General features: G+C 38.1%; 2 protein-coding genes across 2 annotated transcripts in view; one reads left to right on the top strand and one right to left on the bottom strand.

Moving 5' to 3' along the window:
- Positions 1-1,722, bottom strand: part of ATP7B (ATPase copper transporting beta) — a 46,290-nt gene extending 44,568 nt beyond the window's left edge. Inside the window, exon 1 of the mRNA XM_070738406.1 lies at positions 1,449-1,722. Within this exon, the coding sequence (XP_070594507.1) occupies positions 1,449-1,670 (222 nt within the window). The 5' untranslated portion in view covers positions 1,671-1,722. The remainder of the gene's footprint in view (positions 1-1,448) is intronic.
- Positions 1-20,208, top strand: part of VPS36 (vacuolar protein sorting 36 homolog) — a 353,187-nt gene that overhangs the window by 219,792 nt on the left and 113,187 nt on the right. The window lies entirely within an intron of this gene.

Genomic DNA, 20,208 nt, shown 5'->3' with positions numbered 1-20,208 from the left:
GTTAAATGCATATCTTTAGTGAAGTATTTCAGTGTTAACGCTGCAGTCCAAACATGGTACTGGGTTCATGTATTGCATTCAACTACAGTTTTGTTTCTTATCTAAGCCTCACTTGCCTGTTTACAAGTTGTGCTAAAGCATAAACCATGATTAATAAAACATAAATTTACCAAACATGCTAAAATACACTCAACTATGAGAAAATGGGGTGAAGTGGGAAGATCCAATAAGTACAGATAGACCTCAACTTACAAGTCCGTTTAGTGGCCCTTTGAAGTTACAATGCCATCAAAAAAAATGACATGATCGTTTTTCACATCCTTACGACCACTGCAATATCTCTATGATCACATGAGCAAAATTCAGAAGTGTGGCCACTGACTCATATTTGTGATCATTGTAGTGTCCCAGGGTTGTGGGATCAGCTTTTGTGACTTTCTTACAAGCAAAGTCAACGGGAAAGCCAGATTAACTTAACAACCATATTACTGTAATGTAATCACTGCAGTGTTTCACTTAAGAACTATGACAAGAAGTGTCATAAAATGGGGCATTTGCTAAGGGAGTTCTGCCCCCTTTTATGACTTTTCTTGTCATAGTAAAATGGGGCAGAACTCTCTTAGCAAATGTCCCACTTAGCAATGGTCATAAGTAAAGGCCTACTTATATTCTGCCTAAGACCTCTTGAAATCTATCACACACAAAAGATTCTCAAAGGACCAGCAAGCCAAATACCAATTTATTTAGTCAACTGATTTTATTATTATTATTATTATTATTATTATTATTATTATTATTATTATCAGGATGTTTCAAATTAGTTTGTTTAAAACAAGCGATAGGAAAGAACTAAACCTAAGTGTAAAGTGAAAAAACTAGGTACAGTGGAGTATTATGTATGATCCAAGGCTTTTAAGAAAACTCTAACATTAACCTATCAGCTGCTTACACTGCTGCAGTTTATTGAACTGAGAATTATTGCTAGTATCAATTTCCAATAATGAGCTTATCTGTAATTAGTTTGTCTCTCTTTCCATGCAATTACTATTATGAAAACCTTACATGCAGCCTAAGATTTGATACCCTGTAATAGCCAAACCACTGGCTGATGCAGTTGCGGAAATGTTTTCTCCGCCAAAAAAAAAAAAGGAAAGTTTTTTTTTTATTATTCTGGAGAGAAAATGAGATGCTACTGGCACATATTACACTGTTACACAACCATAAGATTACAGAAACTGCTACTAAACTGAATGTTTCAAGAGAAGCTGCTACATTCTCTCTGTATGAACATAACTTACATTTATACCATAACTCAAAACTCCACGAAGCTTCCTTCAAAGACACAGATATTATATTTCAGAATTTCCCACAAAAAATACTCACTTCAAACATAGCTCAAACCACAGCATAGGTCCATAGGTTAATCTAAACCCCCCAGCCCCTTGTACCTGTATGTCACTGCTGTCCAGTGTTCCTGGCAAGTCCCTGAAAGAAGCATTTTTCTCTTTTGGAAATGCATCGTTAGTTCTCACAAGAGCTCCTTGCCTGCAACATTCTTTATCTTGCAACATACACATGTCTTTAGAAGGCTTGATTTTACTGAAATTAACCAGATTAATGTTTCTGTGGTTCAGAGTTGCCACTGAGGATTGGCTTGTTCTCAGAGACATTCTTCTTTTTTCCTTTGCTTTTCTACCTCCTTGTAGTACTGACCGCCAAATGAAAAAAGTGTTGGTTGCTTCATTGAGTATTGCAAGAATTCCTCCTCCCCTGCCCTCTCTGGATGGGCAGATCAGTGCGTGAACCTTTAGCCTTCTCCCTTATCCATAGATTATGACTCCACTGCGCATGGTTACAAATAGGGTTTAATTTTTTTCCCACCCTTTGTCTGCCTCATACTCATGGAAAAATGGCATTTAATACGATTAATCTTTGCACACAGCTCTCCAGTGTCCTCAGCCAAGGCTGCCTTTCACAAGCTTGTCAAATATGGCCTGGGTGAGGTAATCCCATGTATAATTAACTCTTCCAGCCGAACTTTCTTTCATCTTCAATCAAAAGCAAGTTCAAAACACGGGGAGCCCAGGTTTAAAGAGATCTGTTTTTAAACATGAAAAGGGTACAATTTGTATTGAAGTGTTGCTGTGTGACAGACAAAAAATGTGAGCTGTGTGATGAAAAATGATCAGTCCTACTAAGCAATGCAGAAGGAATGAAAATATCAAGCAAGGGTATTTTATGAATTGTATTTACCTAATAAAAAAGGTCTGGGTAAAAGTTATCTAGCTTTTCTTGCTTGCTTCAAGTTACTCCCATCTCACTGACACGAATTCTGAAGTCTGTGAGTCTCAGATCATGAATCGGTGGCAGTTTATTCTCCATATAGAATTCCATTTCTCATTGTGTTTACTAAATGAATCAAATCAAGGTTGCCATTGTTTCAAAATTCAATTAATGCTTGCAAATCTCAGAACATGAATCTGTGACAGTTTATTCTCTACGTATAATTCCATTTCACATTGTTTACTAAATGAATCAAATCAAGCTTGCTATTATTTCAAAATTCAATTGATGGTTTGCTTTCAGAAAATTCTTACGAATTTGCATATGCTAACTAAAACACTACTGGCAGGCATCAATGTCCCTAAAGTTTTACCTAAACAAGCTTCCTTTCTGCATGCCATAACTTAAGCAAAGTTTCATTATATTTTCTTGGGAGAGCCGCAAAATAACTTTTCAGGAGATTCTTAACTATTTTCAAACACATTACTAAAGTATTGCTCTCAATTTATCAGTCAGTAACCAGCTCCCTGGAGAAGCTTTGATTTCTTTTGAAATAAAACTAGAACAGGCTTATTGGCATGTTACACTGTAATGTTTGCAGTTATTTGCATATTCATAAAGTAAATATGGATGCAGGCACATAACGTAGAAGCAATAAACCTGTAGACCTGCCGATGTCACTGCACTACATTTCCCAGCATGCTTTGTCATTTGCCCTATTGGTTGGGGATGCTGAACTCATACTTCATTAAACATCAACAAGGCCATGCATTCTCTGCTCACTTCAAATGTGTGCACAGCTCAATCCAAATATGTCAGATATCTCCTATCCTCTCTCCCAGCATACTTATCTAAGATTTTTGTGTTAATATCCTTCCCTAGTCCCAAAGGTGCTTTTTTCAAGAGGCCACTGGACTTGTTTTTCTTTGAAGACGTTTCGCTTCTCATCCAAGAAGCTTCTTCAGCTCATTCTTTCCTAGTGTTTCTAAATCTGTAGTTTCTCCTCAGATAAAGATTTGCTTCAGAGCCTCCTCGGGTCGAATGAAGAAGACCTTCCCCTGGTTTTGATGTCTCTCCTCTGAGTCATATCTCAGTTTAAAGGAAGGTTTTTTCCATAGAAAATGTCCTTACAAACTGTAGCGTGAAAACAGCTAGCCTGATCTTGGAGGAGCAAATACGCCCCCTTTACATAATCTTTTGGATCCTCTCGCAACAAGAGCTTCTTAAACAGCACGAAACAAAAGGAATGTAATTTGAACTTCAGTCTCTCAAACAAAACTGAAGAAAGGGAAACGATGTTTAATAAGACAATATAATAGATCAGATGTGCTTATGCATTGAAGCAGCTTGTTCTCTAAAAACAGGATTCCTCTTCTATATTTATTAAGGTAAGACATCCATCTAGGTAGTACAGTTCTAACTCTGTTATTAGGCTTATCATATCCAGGCAGCAGAAATTCCCTTTATATATTTACAAATAACTCAACAAGACAAACATACCTAACACAATTTCCTCCTCTTATTTTCCCTACGAGTGAAATGGGCTGGGCTGAGAGAGAGTGATTGGCCCAAGTCAACCATTCGGCTTTCATGCCTAAGATAGAACTACGACAGATACTGTTAATATGGCTCTGCATTGCATCCTACAACATCTTGAATCACCAAAGACCTACGCAAGGATACTCTTTGTAGACTTTAGTTCAGCATTCAATACCATCATACCGGACATTCTTCTAACTAAACTAAATCAGCTACTGGTACCTGAGCACACCTGTAAGCAGATCACAAGCTTCCTAACAGACAGGAAGCAGCAGGTGAAGCTATTTAAAATAACATCAGATACCTGTACAATTAGCTCTCCCAAGGCTGTGTGCTCTGACCACTTTTCCCTCTATATGGTACCAATGACTGCATTTCAAATGATCTATCTGTTAAACCACTGAAATTTGCAGATGATACAAAAGTGATTGATCTCATTCAAGATAACGCTGAAACCTAATACAGATGAGAGATTGAACAACTAGCCTTATCATGTGACTGCAACAATTTGGAACTGAACACAAAACTGTAGAAATGGTGGTAGACTTTAGAAGAAACTTTCCTATTCAACCACTTGTTACAATACCAGTCAACCCAGTATCAACAGTAGAGATATTCAAATTTCTAGGTTCTATCATATTTCAAAACCTAAAATGGTCACCTAACGTCAAAAATGTCATCAAAAAAGCACAACAAAGAATGTTCTTTCTGAGTCAACTCAAGAAGCTCAAACTGCCCAAGGAGCTGCTAATACAGTTTTACAGAGGAATCAATGAGTCTGTCATCTGCACCTCTATAACTGTTTGATTCAGTTCCGTAATCCAACAAGACAGACACAGACTTCAGAGGATAATTAGAACAAGCAATTACTGCCAACCTGTCTTCCATCGAGGTCCTGTATACTGTACGAGTCAAAGAGGGCCATGAAAATATTTATTGACCCCTCACATCCTGGACATAAATTGTTTCAAGACAACTAGATACAAGGACAGTTTTTCCCCAAACACCATCACTCTGCTAAACAAATAATTCCCTCACCAATGTCACAACTATTTACTAAGGCTGCATTACTATTAGTCTTCTCATCGTTCCTATCATCCATCTCCTCCCACTTATGACTGCATGACTATAACTTGTTACTTGTATCCTTATGATTTATATTAATATTGTTTCCTCATTGCTTATTTGTACCCTATGGCAATCATTAACTGTTGTATCTCGTGATTCTTGACAAATGTATCTTTTCTTTTATGTACACTGAGAGCAATGACAAGTTATTTCTGTGTCCAATCAAATTTGGCCAATAAAAAATTATATTCTATTCTAAAAATAAAACAACCCACACAAAACCTCATGATCTCTTGATTTCTGGCCTAGTGCCTTAGCCCAAGCTGGCTGCTAAGCTTTATCATATTTCAATAGGACAAGGAATCATCTTATTTTAGATTATATTGTTTGTTGCTTTATAGAAATGATGGTTCCTATTGCCTGTTTTATTTATTTATTTATTTTATTTATTTATTTTGTCCAATGCACAATACACATTGAAGAGAATAGACTAGTAATATATATAAAGAAAAGGATAGAAAAAAAGATATAAAAATAGAGAAGATATATGAAAAGAAGAAAAGATAAAAGGTAAGAAAATAATTTCAATAGATGCATCCCTTAGATTCGTCCATACTTATGGAAAAACCACAGGGCTTGTTGGAAGACAGTAATCTGTGTAAACATTTTATTCAATCCAAGACAATTCCTGGCTCTAAGAGTTATGTGCAAGCTAGGGAAGAGCATCTGAAGGTATATGTAATGTTCTAATGTACAGAAGTTATGGTTAAATGTGTGGCAGAAAGTGGACTCTGGGTGTGTTTTTCCAAATGCAATAAGTGAGAATGAATGTGTAATTTTAGAAGAGCTGTGTGTGTGTGTACATATACATACACTATGTATAGTAGATAATGTGTCTTTTTATGTGCCTGTGTGTAATATGTATGTGCACATATGGCATATTTACATAGGATTAAATAGTATATTTTAGGTGTTCAATAGACAGGGAAATTGTATCTAGTTGAGGCCTTTGAAGCAAGGAAAGGCCATCCTAACCCTAATATTGACGTTAGTGATGTCAAGTTGGTCATACCCATCCAGTCACATGATCACCCAGCAACTCCCCACCTAGTCACATGACCACAAAGCCACTCCCATGCAGTCACATGACCACAAAGCACTCCCACGCAGTCACATGACAAGTCACGCCTACCATCACCGGACCATCAAGCCATGCCCACAAAATGAGCCATGGCCACAGAATGGTTTACATGACACACTAAGCTAAACTTCATACTTTAGTGGCTAAATCATGGATTTCACTATCATTCTCAGTTTTAAGACAAGATTGTGAAATATGTAACCCTTCATATTTTGTGTTGTGTACTCATAATTCCTAGCTAGTGAAAGCATTGAGAATAAAGACTGTAATCCAAAACACTTAGAAAATCTGTTTTCTTACCACTGTTTGAACTTGATAATGTTGGATGCTAGTAGTGGCGGACGTAGCCAGTGTTCCCTCTAATTTTTTTGGGGGGTGGGCGGAAAAGTATAGTGTCTGAGCGGCAGTCCCTTCGGGACTGGGCGGCACAGAAATAATAAATAAATAAACAAACAAACAAACAAACAAACAAATAAATAAATAAATAAAAAACCCACCCTGTTTTGCCTCAGAGAATTTCAAAATAAAATACTGTACTGTGTGTCTATAACAGTGAGCTCATAATAGGGCAATTCTATCAATATCAAAATGCCACTTAAATAGTTGAGCTAGTTTCAAACTAGATTTTGATTTTCTTTCTCTCTTCCTTACTCCCATTCTTTTTCTTTCTCTTTTCCTTCCTCTCTTTTTTCTATCTGTTTCTCTCTCTTCCTCTCTTTCCCTCTCTCTCCTTCCCTCTCCCTCTTTCCCTCTCGGCTTCTGGGCAGGTTTGGAAAACTCTGAGTTGATGATGATTTTTAAGTGAGCGATTGCTCACTGCTCAGCTTAGAGGGAACTATGGACGTAGCTGTTCAGAGAACCGGTAGCGATGGCAGCACGAGGCTCCACCCACCTGCCCTGACATCACCATTTTCTTTTTTTAATTCTCTTGGTATGCGCAAAGCCATCTGCGGATGCGCAGAGGGTGAAAAAGCATGAGTGATGGTGGCACATGCGTAAGCAAAGTGAGCACGACCGAATCGGTAGGGAAGATAAGTAGAGTTCACCGCTGATCATAACCTCTATCAGTCCCCATCATATGATAAAAAAACCAAGAAAAAAATTAGTTTAGCAACATATAGAAAACACATGTCTTTAGATAACCATAATGCATATCATTGATATCATTTAGATAACCATAATGCATATCATTGTATACCATATTGTACTAATATTCTAGCACACATGCATATTCAAAGATTTACTGTCTTATATTCTAACTTGTCCAGGAAATGAACTAAAATATATTATAATTGTCTGAAGAATGAAGATACAGGGACAAAGCAGTAGGCAAGAATTAAAATCATATAAACCTAAGATTATATCTAAAAATTTAGGAGAAAGCTCATCAAAGAGTGCTGAATCCAACAGTCCTACATAAAGGATTTATATGTAAGTCTAAGGAGGAATGAGGTAGAGGACAGAAAGGCCTCAAAGAACGTTGTTCTGGAACAACAACAACAACAACAACAAAACCAACAACAACAACAACAACAACAACAAAGAAATGAAACATTCTACAGTACATACACATGAATCCAAATAGATACTTGATGGGTATCACAAAATGTTGTTGTGCCTGTGGCTTTAAAATAGGGAGTCAAAAACAACAGAAGGAGTGTAGTTCAGTGATGGAACACCTTTTTTGGCTCAGATGGCAAAAGCATGGACACAAGTGCCCACCTCCATAACGCAATGCCCTCCTCCCACGCATGCGCACCCCCTGCGCTGCCCCCCATGCATGCACACTGACCATGTGACCCTCCTGCACATGTGCACAGGCTTTAGTGAATATTCTGGTAGGCCCTTTGGGCTATTTTTCGCTCTCTTTATGGTTCAGGAAAGCCTCCTAAAGCCTGGGAGTGGGGACGGTGAAAAATGGCCCAACAGGCCAGCCGGAAGCTGCCCTACTACTTTCAGATAGTTGCAACTAGGCCTTGCACACATTGGGCCATTTCTTCTGCAGCCGGCAAGGCTTTCCTGAAGGCTTGTGTAGTTGATAACAGAACTCCGGAGTGATCTGCAGAGGCCTTCAGAAAAGCAGCTGTTATCAGCTGCAGAGGCCATTAGGAAAGCTTTGCCAGAAATGGGCCGAGATATGTGAGGCCTGGCTGCAACTGTTGAAAGCTGAAAAGTTCCTGAAGATCTCTGACAGAGAAAAGGAGGCTGGGGGTGACTCACACAAGTGAACTCCCGGTTGGCCTGTTGGCCCATTTTTCGCCATCCCCAGACTTAGGAGGCTTTCCTGAAGCCTGGGGAGAGTGAAAATGGCCAAAAAGAAGGCCCAAAATTAGCTGGCTAGCATGCACATGTGCTCTGGAGCTGACATAGGGCAACGGCTCGCATGCCCTCAGATATGGCTCCGTGTGCCACCTGTGGCACATGTGCCATAGATTTACCATCACTGGTATAGTTCATCTAGCATCATTGAAGAGCAATATTAGGTTCATATTTTATATTATTTACCAATATAGATATTTCTGCCAGTAGTTTTTGAGGGACATACAATAGTCCCTCGCTATACCGCGCTTCACCTACTGCGGCTTCACTTCATCGCGGGTTTCTGAGGAAGTCGATCAGCAGATTTAAACAGCCCGCTGAACTCGATCGGCAGGTTTTTTAAAAAAAAAATATCTAAAATTGTAAATACTGTATTTAAATACTATATCTAATAAATACTGTGTGGGAAGGGTTTATAAATACTTAAAACAATGAAAACTTACCAAACAATTACAATATAAATACTTAAATAAGTACTATCAGTCGATAAATTCCCCATCGCGGATTTCACCTATCGTGGCCAGGTCTGGAACGTAACACCAGCGATAGGTGAGGGACTACTGTATCTAGTTTATGGATTAATGTGGTATTTTATTAAGTAACAGTACTTAATTAATTAATTATTATTAAACCACTGTTAACTTTCTCTCATACAATTATATTCTTTTCTTCCAATCTTCTAGGACAACTATTCAAGAACTTTTCTTCACTCCTATTTTTTTCTAGAATGACAACAAACCATGGATATTAAAACAAAAAAAATTGCTTCCTTTCTGTTTTTTTGTAAAGGAAATTATCAGCGATTTTCTGTGATTTCTTTAAACGAACACAACAGAAATAGTGCAATGCACTTATAAAATAGAAATAGAAATTACTAACATTATAAAATATCAGTTTCTCTGGCTTCATGTTTCTTTTCCTTTAGAAGTACAAGAGCAGATTTAGCCTTCAAATGATTTTCTACTTTGCAACAATCCTCAATGTCCCTATTTTTTTAACCAAGTATTGCGATTCGATCCTGAATATGTTGATTCTGGCTAAACTCAATGATATGTATTGCCAAAAACCTAGACAGAATTACAACATCAGCCAATTATAGATGACACAGCTTATTCAGTGAAACACATTCAGAGCGTGGTACAAGAAATATGACTAATCTATCAATATTTCTACTTTCTATGTATGTCTCTAATATAAAACGTCCTTTGTTCAAAATATTTGAATGCATTCTGGGAGCTAAGCATTCCACAGTTGTCAATACTGCAATGCATACCATGAGAAAAACAAGAGCAGTAAGGAATTAAAAGCCACATGCTGATCATATGAAGGGACTTGTGCTTTATTAATCTAATTTGGAATTTAACAAGTTGATTGCAGGAAATTGCCTGCATATGTTTTATCCAGTGACCATGTAAATATTTGTGGTTGTATTTCTTCTATTTGTGTCCAATTCATGGAGACTGCCTGAACATTTCACTATAGTTTTTTGGGAAAGTTTTTTTTAGAAATGGTTTGCCCTTGCCTCCTTTCTAGGGCTGAGAGAGTGGCTGGCCCAAGGTCACCCAGCTGACTCTCTGATTAAAGGTAGACTAGAACTCCCCATCTTCCAGCGTTGATGATTTAACTACTATACCAGGGATGTCAAACTTGATTTCATAGAGGGCCAAATCAGGGTTGTGTTTGAACTCAGGGCGCCAGCGTGGGCACCAGGGTGGGTGTGGCCAACTAGACATCACTCATGTCAGGGTCGTCTGGGGGCCCAAGCACTCTTCCAATTCAAATGGTCTCACCAGCTCCGTTTTTTGCTGAACAGCCTCCTGCAACTCTCTGCCAGCAAAAACTGAGCTCAGAGGACTGCACGCAGTCCTCCGAAGTTGCTTTTTCACTGGCAGAGGCACCGTGGGCCGGTCCTTTGCTATTTTCAGGGCAGCCCGCCGGCCAGATAGAAGTACCCTATGGGCCGAATCCAGCCTGCAGTCCTTGAGTTTGAAACCCCTGCACTATATCATACTGGTTCTCTAAATCTTAATACCAAATCTTAATGATTTAATACTAATATTAAATAAAGTAATTGTTTTGAAATATCTGAAAAATTGAAAAAAGGGATTTTTATTATTTTCGGATTCCTTTTTCCTGAAAACTTGAACAAACTTTATTTTTCACATTTAACCATCCATATCCTTCAATTCATATTTTTTTCTTTTTTAAAATTATAGCATAAAACAATTTAGCTAAAAGATAAACTACACATTACATAAAATGCCAAATCAAGAAATAAACTAATGGATGAAAAGGTAGAGAAACTGATCACAAATACAAACAACCCTTCAGTTTTCAGAAGTCCAGGAAAACAATAACAATAAGCTGAAACTGATAAGTGAATCTTATTCAGATTCAGAAAATAAAATAAAGTAAACATTATAGGTATCAAAACATGAATTCTGAGCCTCAGGCTATGACAGTTGTGTTAGTCTATGATGGCTAAAATTAGATTAGTAGCATCTTTTCCAAATAACAAAAGGGAAAGCAGGTTGGTTACACAGATGCAGGGCTGTAGGTAGTTTTTGACTTAAAAGAGTTTCATTTAGTGACTGTTCAAGGTTACAACAGCACTGAAAAAAGTGATACTTATGTTTGCTGCAACATCCCCATGGTCATGTAATCCAAATTCAGACGCTTGGCAACTGGCTCATATTTTATGATGGTTGTTTCAGGAGTTGGGCGGCTTAGAAATACAATAAATTAATTAAATTAAATTAAGTTAAATTGCAGTGTCCTGGGAGTCATGCGATCAACTGGTGTGAACTTCAAACAAGCCAGTGGGGAAGCCAGAATCATTTAACAACCGTGTTGCTAATTTAACTGCAGTGATTCACTTAACAACTGTGGCAAGGAAGCTCATAAAAAACTAACCTATCTTGCTTAGGCAACAGAAATGTTGGGCTTAATTGTAGTCATAAGTCAAGGGCTACCTTTACTTGTAATTACAGATTACAAGTACAGTGATCCCTTGAGTTTCGCGATCTCGATCTTCGCGAAACGCTATATCGCAATTTTTAAAAAAATATTAATTAAAAAAAAAACCACTTCCGCGTTTGGCTTCAGGAGTCAGCTGGGAAGCAGCGCGGCTGTTTTAAAAGGTCGCAGCCGGCCTGGGGGGCTTCCCAGCACCCCCCCGAACCCCCAACCCGGGTTCGGGGGGGTGCTGGGAAGCCCCCCAGGCCGGCTGCGACCTTTTAAAACAGCCGCGCCGCTTCCCAGCTGAGTCCTGAAGCCAAACGCCAAAGGCGAACTTCAACGTTTGGCTTCAGGACTCAGCTGGGAAGCGGCGCGGCTGTTTTAAAAGGTCGCAGCCGGCCTGGGGGGCTTCCCAGCACCCCCCCGAACCCGGGTGGCCGGGCGAGCAGCGAGCGAACGGCAGGTGGCCGGGCGAAGGGCGGGCGAGCGGCGAAGGGCGGGCGAGCGGGTGCTGGGGGGGCGGGGGCAGCCAACATTCAAAGCAATCTGTCGGCTTCTGCACTATTGTCGCTCCCCACCTCCACCATCTGCGCATGCGCGGCCATGGGAAAAAAAGGGCCCGCATGCGCAGATGGTGTTTTTACTTCCGCAACCCTACATCGCGAAAAATCGATTATCGCGAGGGGTCTTGGAACGGAACCCTCGCGATAATCGAGGGATCACTGTAATTATTAACTACCAATTGCAATTTGTTAAAAACCCATTGTGTTTGATGAGGCTTTCTGGGATTTCCTCAAAATATGTACAGGATTTCTCACCCAATAGTGCTGTTGAACTCCCACTTTTCCAAAACATCAATATTGAGGTTTGTTATGGGGTGATCACAGAAACTGAAAAACTCAGATGATACTTTGTCCTTGTTTTATGTTTTCATGTGTCCATTAATTCTTTTGCACAAAGGTTGACGGAGAGGGGCGGCATACAAATCTAAATAATAATAATAATAATAATAATAATAATAATAATAATAATAATAATAATAATAATAATAATAATTTGTTTTATGTAGAATCCAAAGGAGCAATGCTGGCTGATGATGGCGTATCTCACCCTAGCGAAAGGAGGTGGGGGGTAAACCTCTTTGAAGTTTTACACCCATTTGTGCCAGCCTTTGGTTTCATAAGTTGTCCTTTGTTTATGGCCCTTTCATTTTTTTTTAATCAAAGGCTTCTTTTGCAGAGAGTCAGCCGCATGTTATACATTTAAAACAACAGCATTTCCCCAAATTTAAATATAAGATCGATCATTTTCCCTGGGCCTACAATTCATTCAAGGCAAAAGCAGTGAATTATGATTTCTTGAATTCTGGAATAATTACTACTGTTACTCAGAGCTCTGAAGTAGACAAGAATCAGCATGAACAGGTACAGTATACTAATAAACTGGGAGGATTTTCATATTAAAGTCCAGTTTTTTTGCCTTCAGACAGAGACAAATCAAAGAGATGACTGAAAGTGTAACAAATTATAATGAATTCACTTTATATGGACTCACAATTGCAACTTTAAGAGCTTGTCTTTCTTATATCAAGAAGAATTCTATAAATAAATGGAATGATAAACATGTTATAATTTTTTATTTATTATGAACATCACTAGTCTAGTCCCTAGTTGCTTAGTTGCTCCGAAATACTAAAACTGCCTAACAAAACAAAAATTATTTGTTTAGTTAAGTCACTCAAATAAAAAGATGTTGACTTGTTCCTTCTCTTATCAGCCAAGTGATAAAACCAAAATTACTTCTTGGTTAAAAGAGTTAGTTTGTAACAGAGGAAATACAGTACCGCAAACCAAAATTGTTTATTTGGATTGATTTATACATCTATTCACTACATTACACTATAAACTCCATATAGAGAGAGGAGAAAATATGTGAGAGGAAGTACAAATCTGAAGCAAACAGACTACAGTAATTTATTCTTCTGTGCTTCACTCAGTAATGCCCTTTAATGCTTGGTAAATAAGAGAAACTAATCTTGACATGAGACCTATTAAATAAAACCTCATTAAAAATAGTAGAAGAAGAAATTGAAAAAAAACCAGAATTGTATTTATTGGAAAAAGAGGTAAGATATTTAGTTATACACATACTAACAGCTGCCAGGATAGTATATGCCCAACAATGGAAAATAGACAAAGCACCGGAAGAAAATATAGTAATTAAAAAGATATTGGACTGTGCCGAGATGGACAGGTTATCTAAAAAATTAGAGGGAAAAGAAGATTCAGATTATTATAAAATATGGGCAAAATTTTATGATTGGTTAAAGGAAAGAGCAACAAAGAAATAAAGAAAAATTCAAGCAAAGCAACACGTCAAATAAAAGAATTCAAAAATTAATACTATGTGAATGAAGTAAAATTCTCTAAAAAGTGGGGAAACATTTATTTCCCAAATGTTGTATATGTATGTTTCTGTGTATGTCTTGTTTTTAATGTTATATTTGAAAAAAAACTAATAAAAATAACTAAAAATAAAAAAGAGAAAAGAAGAAATAAAAGCATAAGTTTTTAAAAAAATGATCTTATCTTAGGGTAGACAAGACTGAAATTCATTTGATGGCTATATGAAATAAACTTTTGAGAAAGAGCACAAGTAACTTTACCTTTGACATGTCCTTTTTAGCAACTTTTTCTTTTCAATTACACATTGCAGCAACTGCTTTGTGAAGTTCTGCTCCATTACAATGTCACTAGCTGATGATTGATTCGCCTGTAGCGTTATAATTTATAACATGGTTTGTTCAGTTTTCTCTGAGCACTTTGTGTAATTTCAACTGTAGTTTATAAAACCTCATCCATAGCTTAGCATCACTTACGAATCTAGTCACAACGACCTTTCGAACACATAGAGCAAATCATGGATGCGTGAAGCTAGACATTTCACCTTTTTATGAAATGTCAAGTGTCATTTGTCAGAGCCTCTCAGAATTTTATATTTGCCCTATTACTGTAAAGCTGAATATGGCGGAGATTGACTATTATCTTTAGTGCGTGTAAAATTTAGCAAGATTGACAACGTGTACAGTGAACATGAGGCCTTTGCAGGGGTGGGCTGCTAGCCGGAACGCTAAATTGGGCTCATGAGTGCTTGTGGGGCCAGCGCGATTTCACTTCTGCACCTGTGGAAATAGCACAAGGAGCAACAAAGAAATAAATAAAAATTCAAGCAAAGCAACATGTCAAATAAAAGAATTCAAAAATTAATACTATGTGAATGAAGTAAAATTCTCTGATCGAACACCTAAAAAGTGGGGAAACATTTATTTCCCAAATGTTGTATGTGTATTGGACTAGGGTTTTTTGCTAGGGTTTTTTGCTTCCGCGCATGCCGAAATGCGCGCACACCTGCGGCTCCTTTTGCGACTTTGCTATCTCCACAGGTGCAGAAGCAAAATCGCGCTGGCCCCGCAAGCACTCACGAGCCACCACGGCGAGCCCAGTTTAGCGTTCCGGGTAGCAGCCCACCCCTGGGCCTTTATGATAAATGAAAGTCTACCTGCAAAAATAAAGTGTTTAAGTGCATTAAAATCAACTTGAGTAGAGAGAAGAAGCTGACATAGGAAAATATATGTACTAAAAACCCCACTGGTCACCTCTGTGAAAAATTAAACCATTGTTCTGTAAATAAGGATAGTTTTCTAGACCTCTAGACTTCTAGACCTATGGGTACAATTTCTGTCCATATTATTTGCTCACGGTGTTTGTTATAAGATTTAACACTTTACAACAAACTAGTCCTTTGAGAAAATGAACTGTGTCTTCCTTTTATGAAACTAGGCAACAGATCTTAGATTTGCAGATAAAAATGTTGCTCTCAAAAGCAAGCAAGCAAGGTCTTCTGCACTACTGCCAAGCTATAGGGCACAATATCACAAATTCTGCATTATTGTATTACTTTTCGGTTCAACATCGAAACAACTATAAAAATGGGTCTCTTTTTCCAGGCTCTTAATTGTTAACTGGCTTTAATATTAGTCATATTTAAATATCCAAATTATTTTCAATAATTGCATAAGTGCACGTGCATAAGTGCACCAAGTGCCTTCCGTCCCCTGTCCTAATGTTTCTCTTTTACACCTGTACTAGTAAGTATCATGTATATAAATATTATTATATCTTTGCTTATCACCAATACATACTTGACAAAACAAACAACAAAACAAACAAACATATAAATATTGTTAGGTTTTTGTATACCACCAATGCATACTTGACAAAACAAACAAAACAAACAAATAATACCTCATCCCTGGTGCCTGAATTGAGGTTGTGGCCGTTCCACTGAGGGTCGGATCTGTGCTGATAGGGCCTGTATTGACGGGAGAAGCTTGCTCCCTGTCTTTCAATGGCAAGCAAAGTTGTTCAGGGAAAAATGAAGAAAAATGAAAGAAAAAAGTCTAAATTTAATCTAATTTTAAAGGCAACAAAGACCAAACAACCCAAAGCTCACAGGAGCATAGGAAAAAGCATACAAGACCTGAGTACTGGATTGAATGACTAAGGAACATCACCAGGGATGCAGATCCTAAGAAAATTCAACCTAGTCCATAGGGCTATGGGGCTAGAACAATCTATCCTGGACTCTTCCTACGATGTGAGGGAAAAGCATCTCTTTTTCATAACAATACATTTTTAAAAAATGTACATACACTGAAAAATAATTGGAAGTCCTTTGTTTTATATAAAATATAAAATGAAAGACAAGTAGAGGTTAAAATTCTAGCCAAGAAAACAATTCTAGCCAAGAAACCAAGCCATGCATACAGAACTGGTAGTAAAAAAAAATGAATCTCACCACTGGAAAGGATAAACTGGGGTTTCTTTTTCCTAAGAGGAAAAACATAGTGCAACAATTCCTTTTGGACTCTCCTAATTAAAAGGAATTGTTGCACTGGGTTTTTCCTCTTAGGAAAAAGAAACCACAGTTTATCCTTACCAGTGGTGAGATTCTTTTTTTTTTACTACCAGTTCTGTATGCATGGCTTGGTGGGTGTGGCAGGGGAAGGATATTGTAAAATCTCCATTCCCACCCTACTCCAGGGGAAGGTTAGTTCAAAATTCCCATTTCCTCCCGATCAGCTGTGACTCGGGAGGCAGAGAATAGATGGGGCTGGGGGCAGTCAGAGTTAGTATTGACCAGTTCTCTGAACTACTTAAAATTTCTGCTACTGGTTCTCCAGAACTGGTCAAAACCTGCTGAATCCCACCTCTACTTACTCCTATGTTTGCATGACTATAGGAAGTCATGAAAACTACTGGTCAAGTACCTCTGCTGAGTCTCACTGAATCTAAGACTATTCTCTGATGTTTTCCTCATTTTTCCTGGGTACTCTTTTGGGCAATTTATTCTGCTAAATAAGAGAAATCATATTGGTTCCTTCCTTAGATTCAGATACACATGTTGCAATCTGCAATTTTTTTTTTTTTAAAAGTAGGTACATTTCAAAAGATCAGACACTAGAAAGAAGCTGGATAAACATGTCCTTCAAAACTTTGCTTAACCTTGCCATTTATCATTCCCAACACATCCCCTTAGACAGAGCAACCTTTGTTCAATCCGTTTCACTGCCTTGGTTTTTCTGAAAGTCTCCTACACAACTCTATCTTTTCTCTCACAATATCTCTTTTTCCTGACTCAGTTCTGCAACATATCATAAAGCCACATCTCTCATTTCCTTAGCCTCTTCCCCAAATGCTGGGCAGTCCCTAGAAACTATATACAGTACAGTGTTCTCTCGATTTTCGCGGGTTTGAACTTCACGAAAAGCCTATACCACGGTTTTTCAAAAATATTAATTAAAAAATACTTTGCGGTTTTTTCCCCTATACCACAGTTTTTTCCTGCCCGATGACGTCATATGTCATTGCCAAACTTTTGTCCACCTTTAATAAATATTTTTTTTAATAAACTTTAATAAATAAACATGGTGAGTAATAATCTAAATGGTTGCTAAGGGAATGGGAAATTGTAATTTAGGGGTTTAAAGTGTTAAGGGAAGGCTTGTGACACTGTTCATAGCCAAAAATAGTGTATTTACTTCCGCATCTCTACTTCGCGGAAATTCAACTTTCGCGGGCGGTCTCGGAATGCATCCCCCACGAAAATCGAGGGAACACTGTACTGTAAGCTAAAATACATGCAATAAAAATAGTTACAATGTCTTCCTTTGTTGTTTGTCTCTTCTTCCATTCCCAGAAAGTCTTTGTGTTTGTTAAATCTTGGAGATTTCAAATTGCTTGAAGGAGTTGTCAATGGAGATTCTCAGTCATCCAGGTCTCAAAGGTGGTGTTCCCACCACCAAAAGCAACTGGACTATGTCTTTTCTTGAGGAAGAAATGTTTTTTCTTTGAAGAAGACAACATTTTGCTTTTCATCTAAGAAGCCTCATCAGTTCTGGATGAGGTGAAATATTTTAGAAGAAAAAAAATTCTTCCTCAAGAAAAAAGTTGTTGCCTTTTGGGCAAAAAAACACTTTTGAGATGCTTGAAGGAGGCACTTGTCAAACCTGTTGAAAAAGCCATGCATTAGACAATGCTATAAATAAATATTTTAGTCTATTTTTAATTTATGTATTAGTCTATAGGTAAACAAAATGATGGAAGAAAATTCCTCTGATGGTAAAGCTATGACTGAAAATGAAAATTGGATAGGCAAAACCACATTCTGAAATAACTGAGTAGCTAATACTTTTTCTGCACAGTAAAGTTACGTACGAATCAGCAAACAGCACCTTTGAATATTGTGTTTCTTTCACTCGTGATTTTTAAAACACATTTTACCAAGACTTCCCCTTTTAACAGCAAAACCTGGTGTATTCCATGAGTTGTGAATGCTTTCCCCCCCTCGTTGCCTCTTACCGATTTTCATAATTGTTGGCAGACCTGAAGAAGTGCTTTGATAATAACCAAAGCACAAATTACAAATGGCACAAAATTTTAAAAATCAAAATTGCACACAGAGGAAATAATTATATTGAGAATTATGATATACTATTAATATCAATTTTTCCATAGTCTGCCTGGATTTTGAAGAAAGAGAAAATACAATTTGCTGTTTTAAAATATAGTTTAAAATATAAAATCAGCCTGTGGAGATTTTAGACAAAATTAGTGAGATTTCTTCTCTGTAATAATGAAATACTTTAGCTACATTAATAGTACCAACAAATTATATTTCCATCTTGTTCCCATTCTAAGATAAACATGTCAAGTTTCTTGGTATGTAAAAAAAGAAAAATAAAGTGAAATAATTACTAAATATATCATAAGAACAAATAATGAAAATAACATTACAGAAAACTCACCAATGCAGGTTTAGCGCATTGCAAGTTTTCAGAGAGCTTTGGAAAAATATCAAAGAGCAACACCTTGTGGACTTCAATAGATGTGAATTTATTTTGTAGGTCCAATAAGTCTGTATAAAACCAGAGTAGGGTGTTTATAAAACAATACTGTACTCCAGTTTTTTTTGGGGGGGTATAAATTTTTTATTGTTTTTCACACCTTATAGAGATTCCAATTTACATAGCTCAAATTAAAATATAATACAATACAATATCAAATGCCAAACTCTTAGTCAAATTAATAAAAATTTTCTAATTATTTATCCAATTATTTCTGGTATATATCATTCATCCTGTGCTACCTCCTTTCCAAATGCTATCCTCCGGATTTTAGATAATGTTCTTCGCTTTAATTTATATTTAAAGTGCTATAGCTATCTGAATTTCTCTTGGCTACTTGCTATTTTTCCTAACTATGCCATCGTGTTTCAGTCCCTTTCTAGCCTTCTCAGGAAACACATTCAACTTTCATTAACAATTGTACTCCAATTTTAACTTTTTAAAAAGTTATATTGGATTTTTATTTTTAAATATACATCAATATCCATACAATAACTCTAAACCAGTGTTTTTCAACCGGTGTGCCGCGGCACACTAGTGTGCCGCGAGACATGGTCAGGTGTGCCGCGAGGCGGTTCCTGCAAGTGGGAACTCCAGGGCTGAGGCTTCAGCCCTGGAGCTCTCACTTGCAGAAGTGGCCCCCCGGCTATTGCCTGCCGCCGCCGCTGCTATTGGCACCCTCCCACGGGAGGCCGGCAAAAGTTGTTTTGAAAGTCGGCCCCCTCGCACGCATGGCTTCTCCTCGCTAATAGCAGCGGCGGGGGCGGCGGGCAATAGCCAGGGGGAGGGGCGGCTTCTGCAAGTGGGAGCTCCAGGGCTGAGGCTTCCACTTGTGGCTGTCCCTGCCTGCCCGATCCGTCCTTCTCTCCGGCTTTCTTGGGGCGCGACTCCTCCCACAGCGGTGGCTACAGCGGCACTGGCGATCCGGCCGCTAGCCGCTCCGAGCGCTGTGGGAACGCCCACCCCTCTCACAGTCCCGTTCCAGGCTGTCAGTAAAGGGGCTGCTTCCCATCCCCCTGCCAGCTTGCTCAGAACATTCAAACTAAGGAAAACCTTCGCCGGCCTCCACAGAGAAGAAAGGAAGAGAGAGAATGAGAGAGAGAGAGCAACAGAGAGAGAGAGAGGAGAGAAAGAAAGAACAAGAGAGAGAAAGAAAATAAGAGAGAACGAGAGAGCAACAGAGAGAGAGAAAGAAAGAACAAGAGAGAGAAAGCATGAGAGAGAGAGAAAGAAAATAAGAGAGAGAACGAGAGAGAGAGAAGGAAAGCAAGAGAGAAAAATAGATAGCAAGAGAGAGAGAAAGCAAGAGAGACAGATAGGGAGAGGAAAGGAGAGATAGAGAAATGAGAACAAAAAGGGGAGAAAAAAGGAGAAATGATAAAATGATTGAGGTAGAGAATGAGAGGAGAGAGAAACAAAAGAGAGAGAGAGAGGT

The sequence above is a fragment of the Erythrolamprus reginae genome, chromosome 1, assembly GCF_031021105.1.
Source record: "Erythrolamprus reginae isolate rEryReg1 chromosome 1, rEryReg1.hap1, whole genome shotgun sequence".
NCBI classification, from domain to species: domain Eukaryota; kingdom Metazoa; phylum Chordata; class Lepidosauria; order Squamata; family Dipsadidae; genus Erythrolamprus; species Erythrolamprus reginae.
Note: the sequence above shows the minus strand (reverse complement) of the source record. Positions and strands in the feature narration are given on the sequence as shown.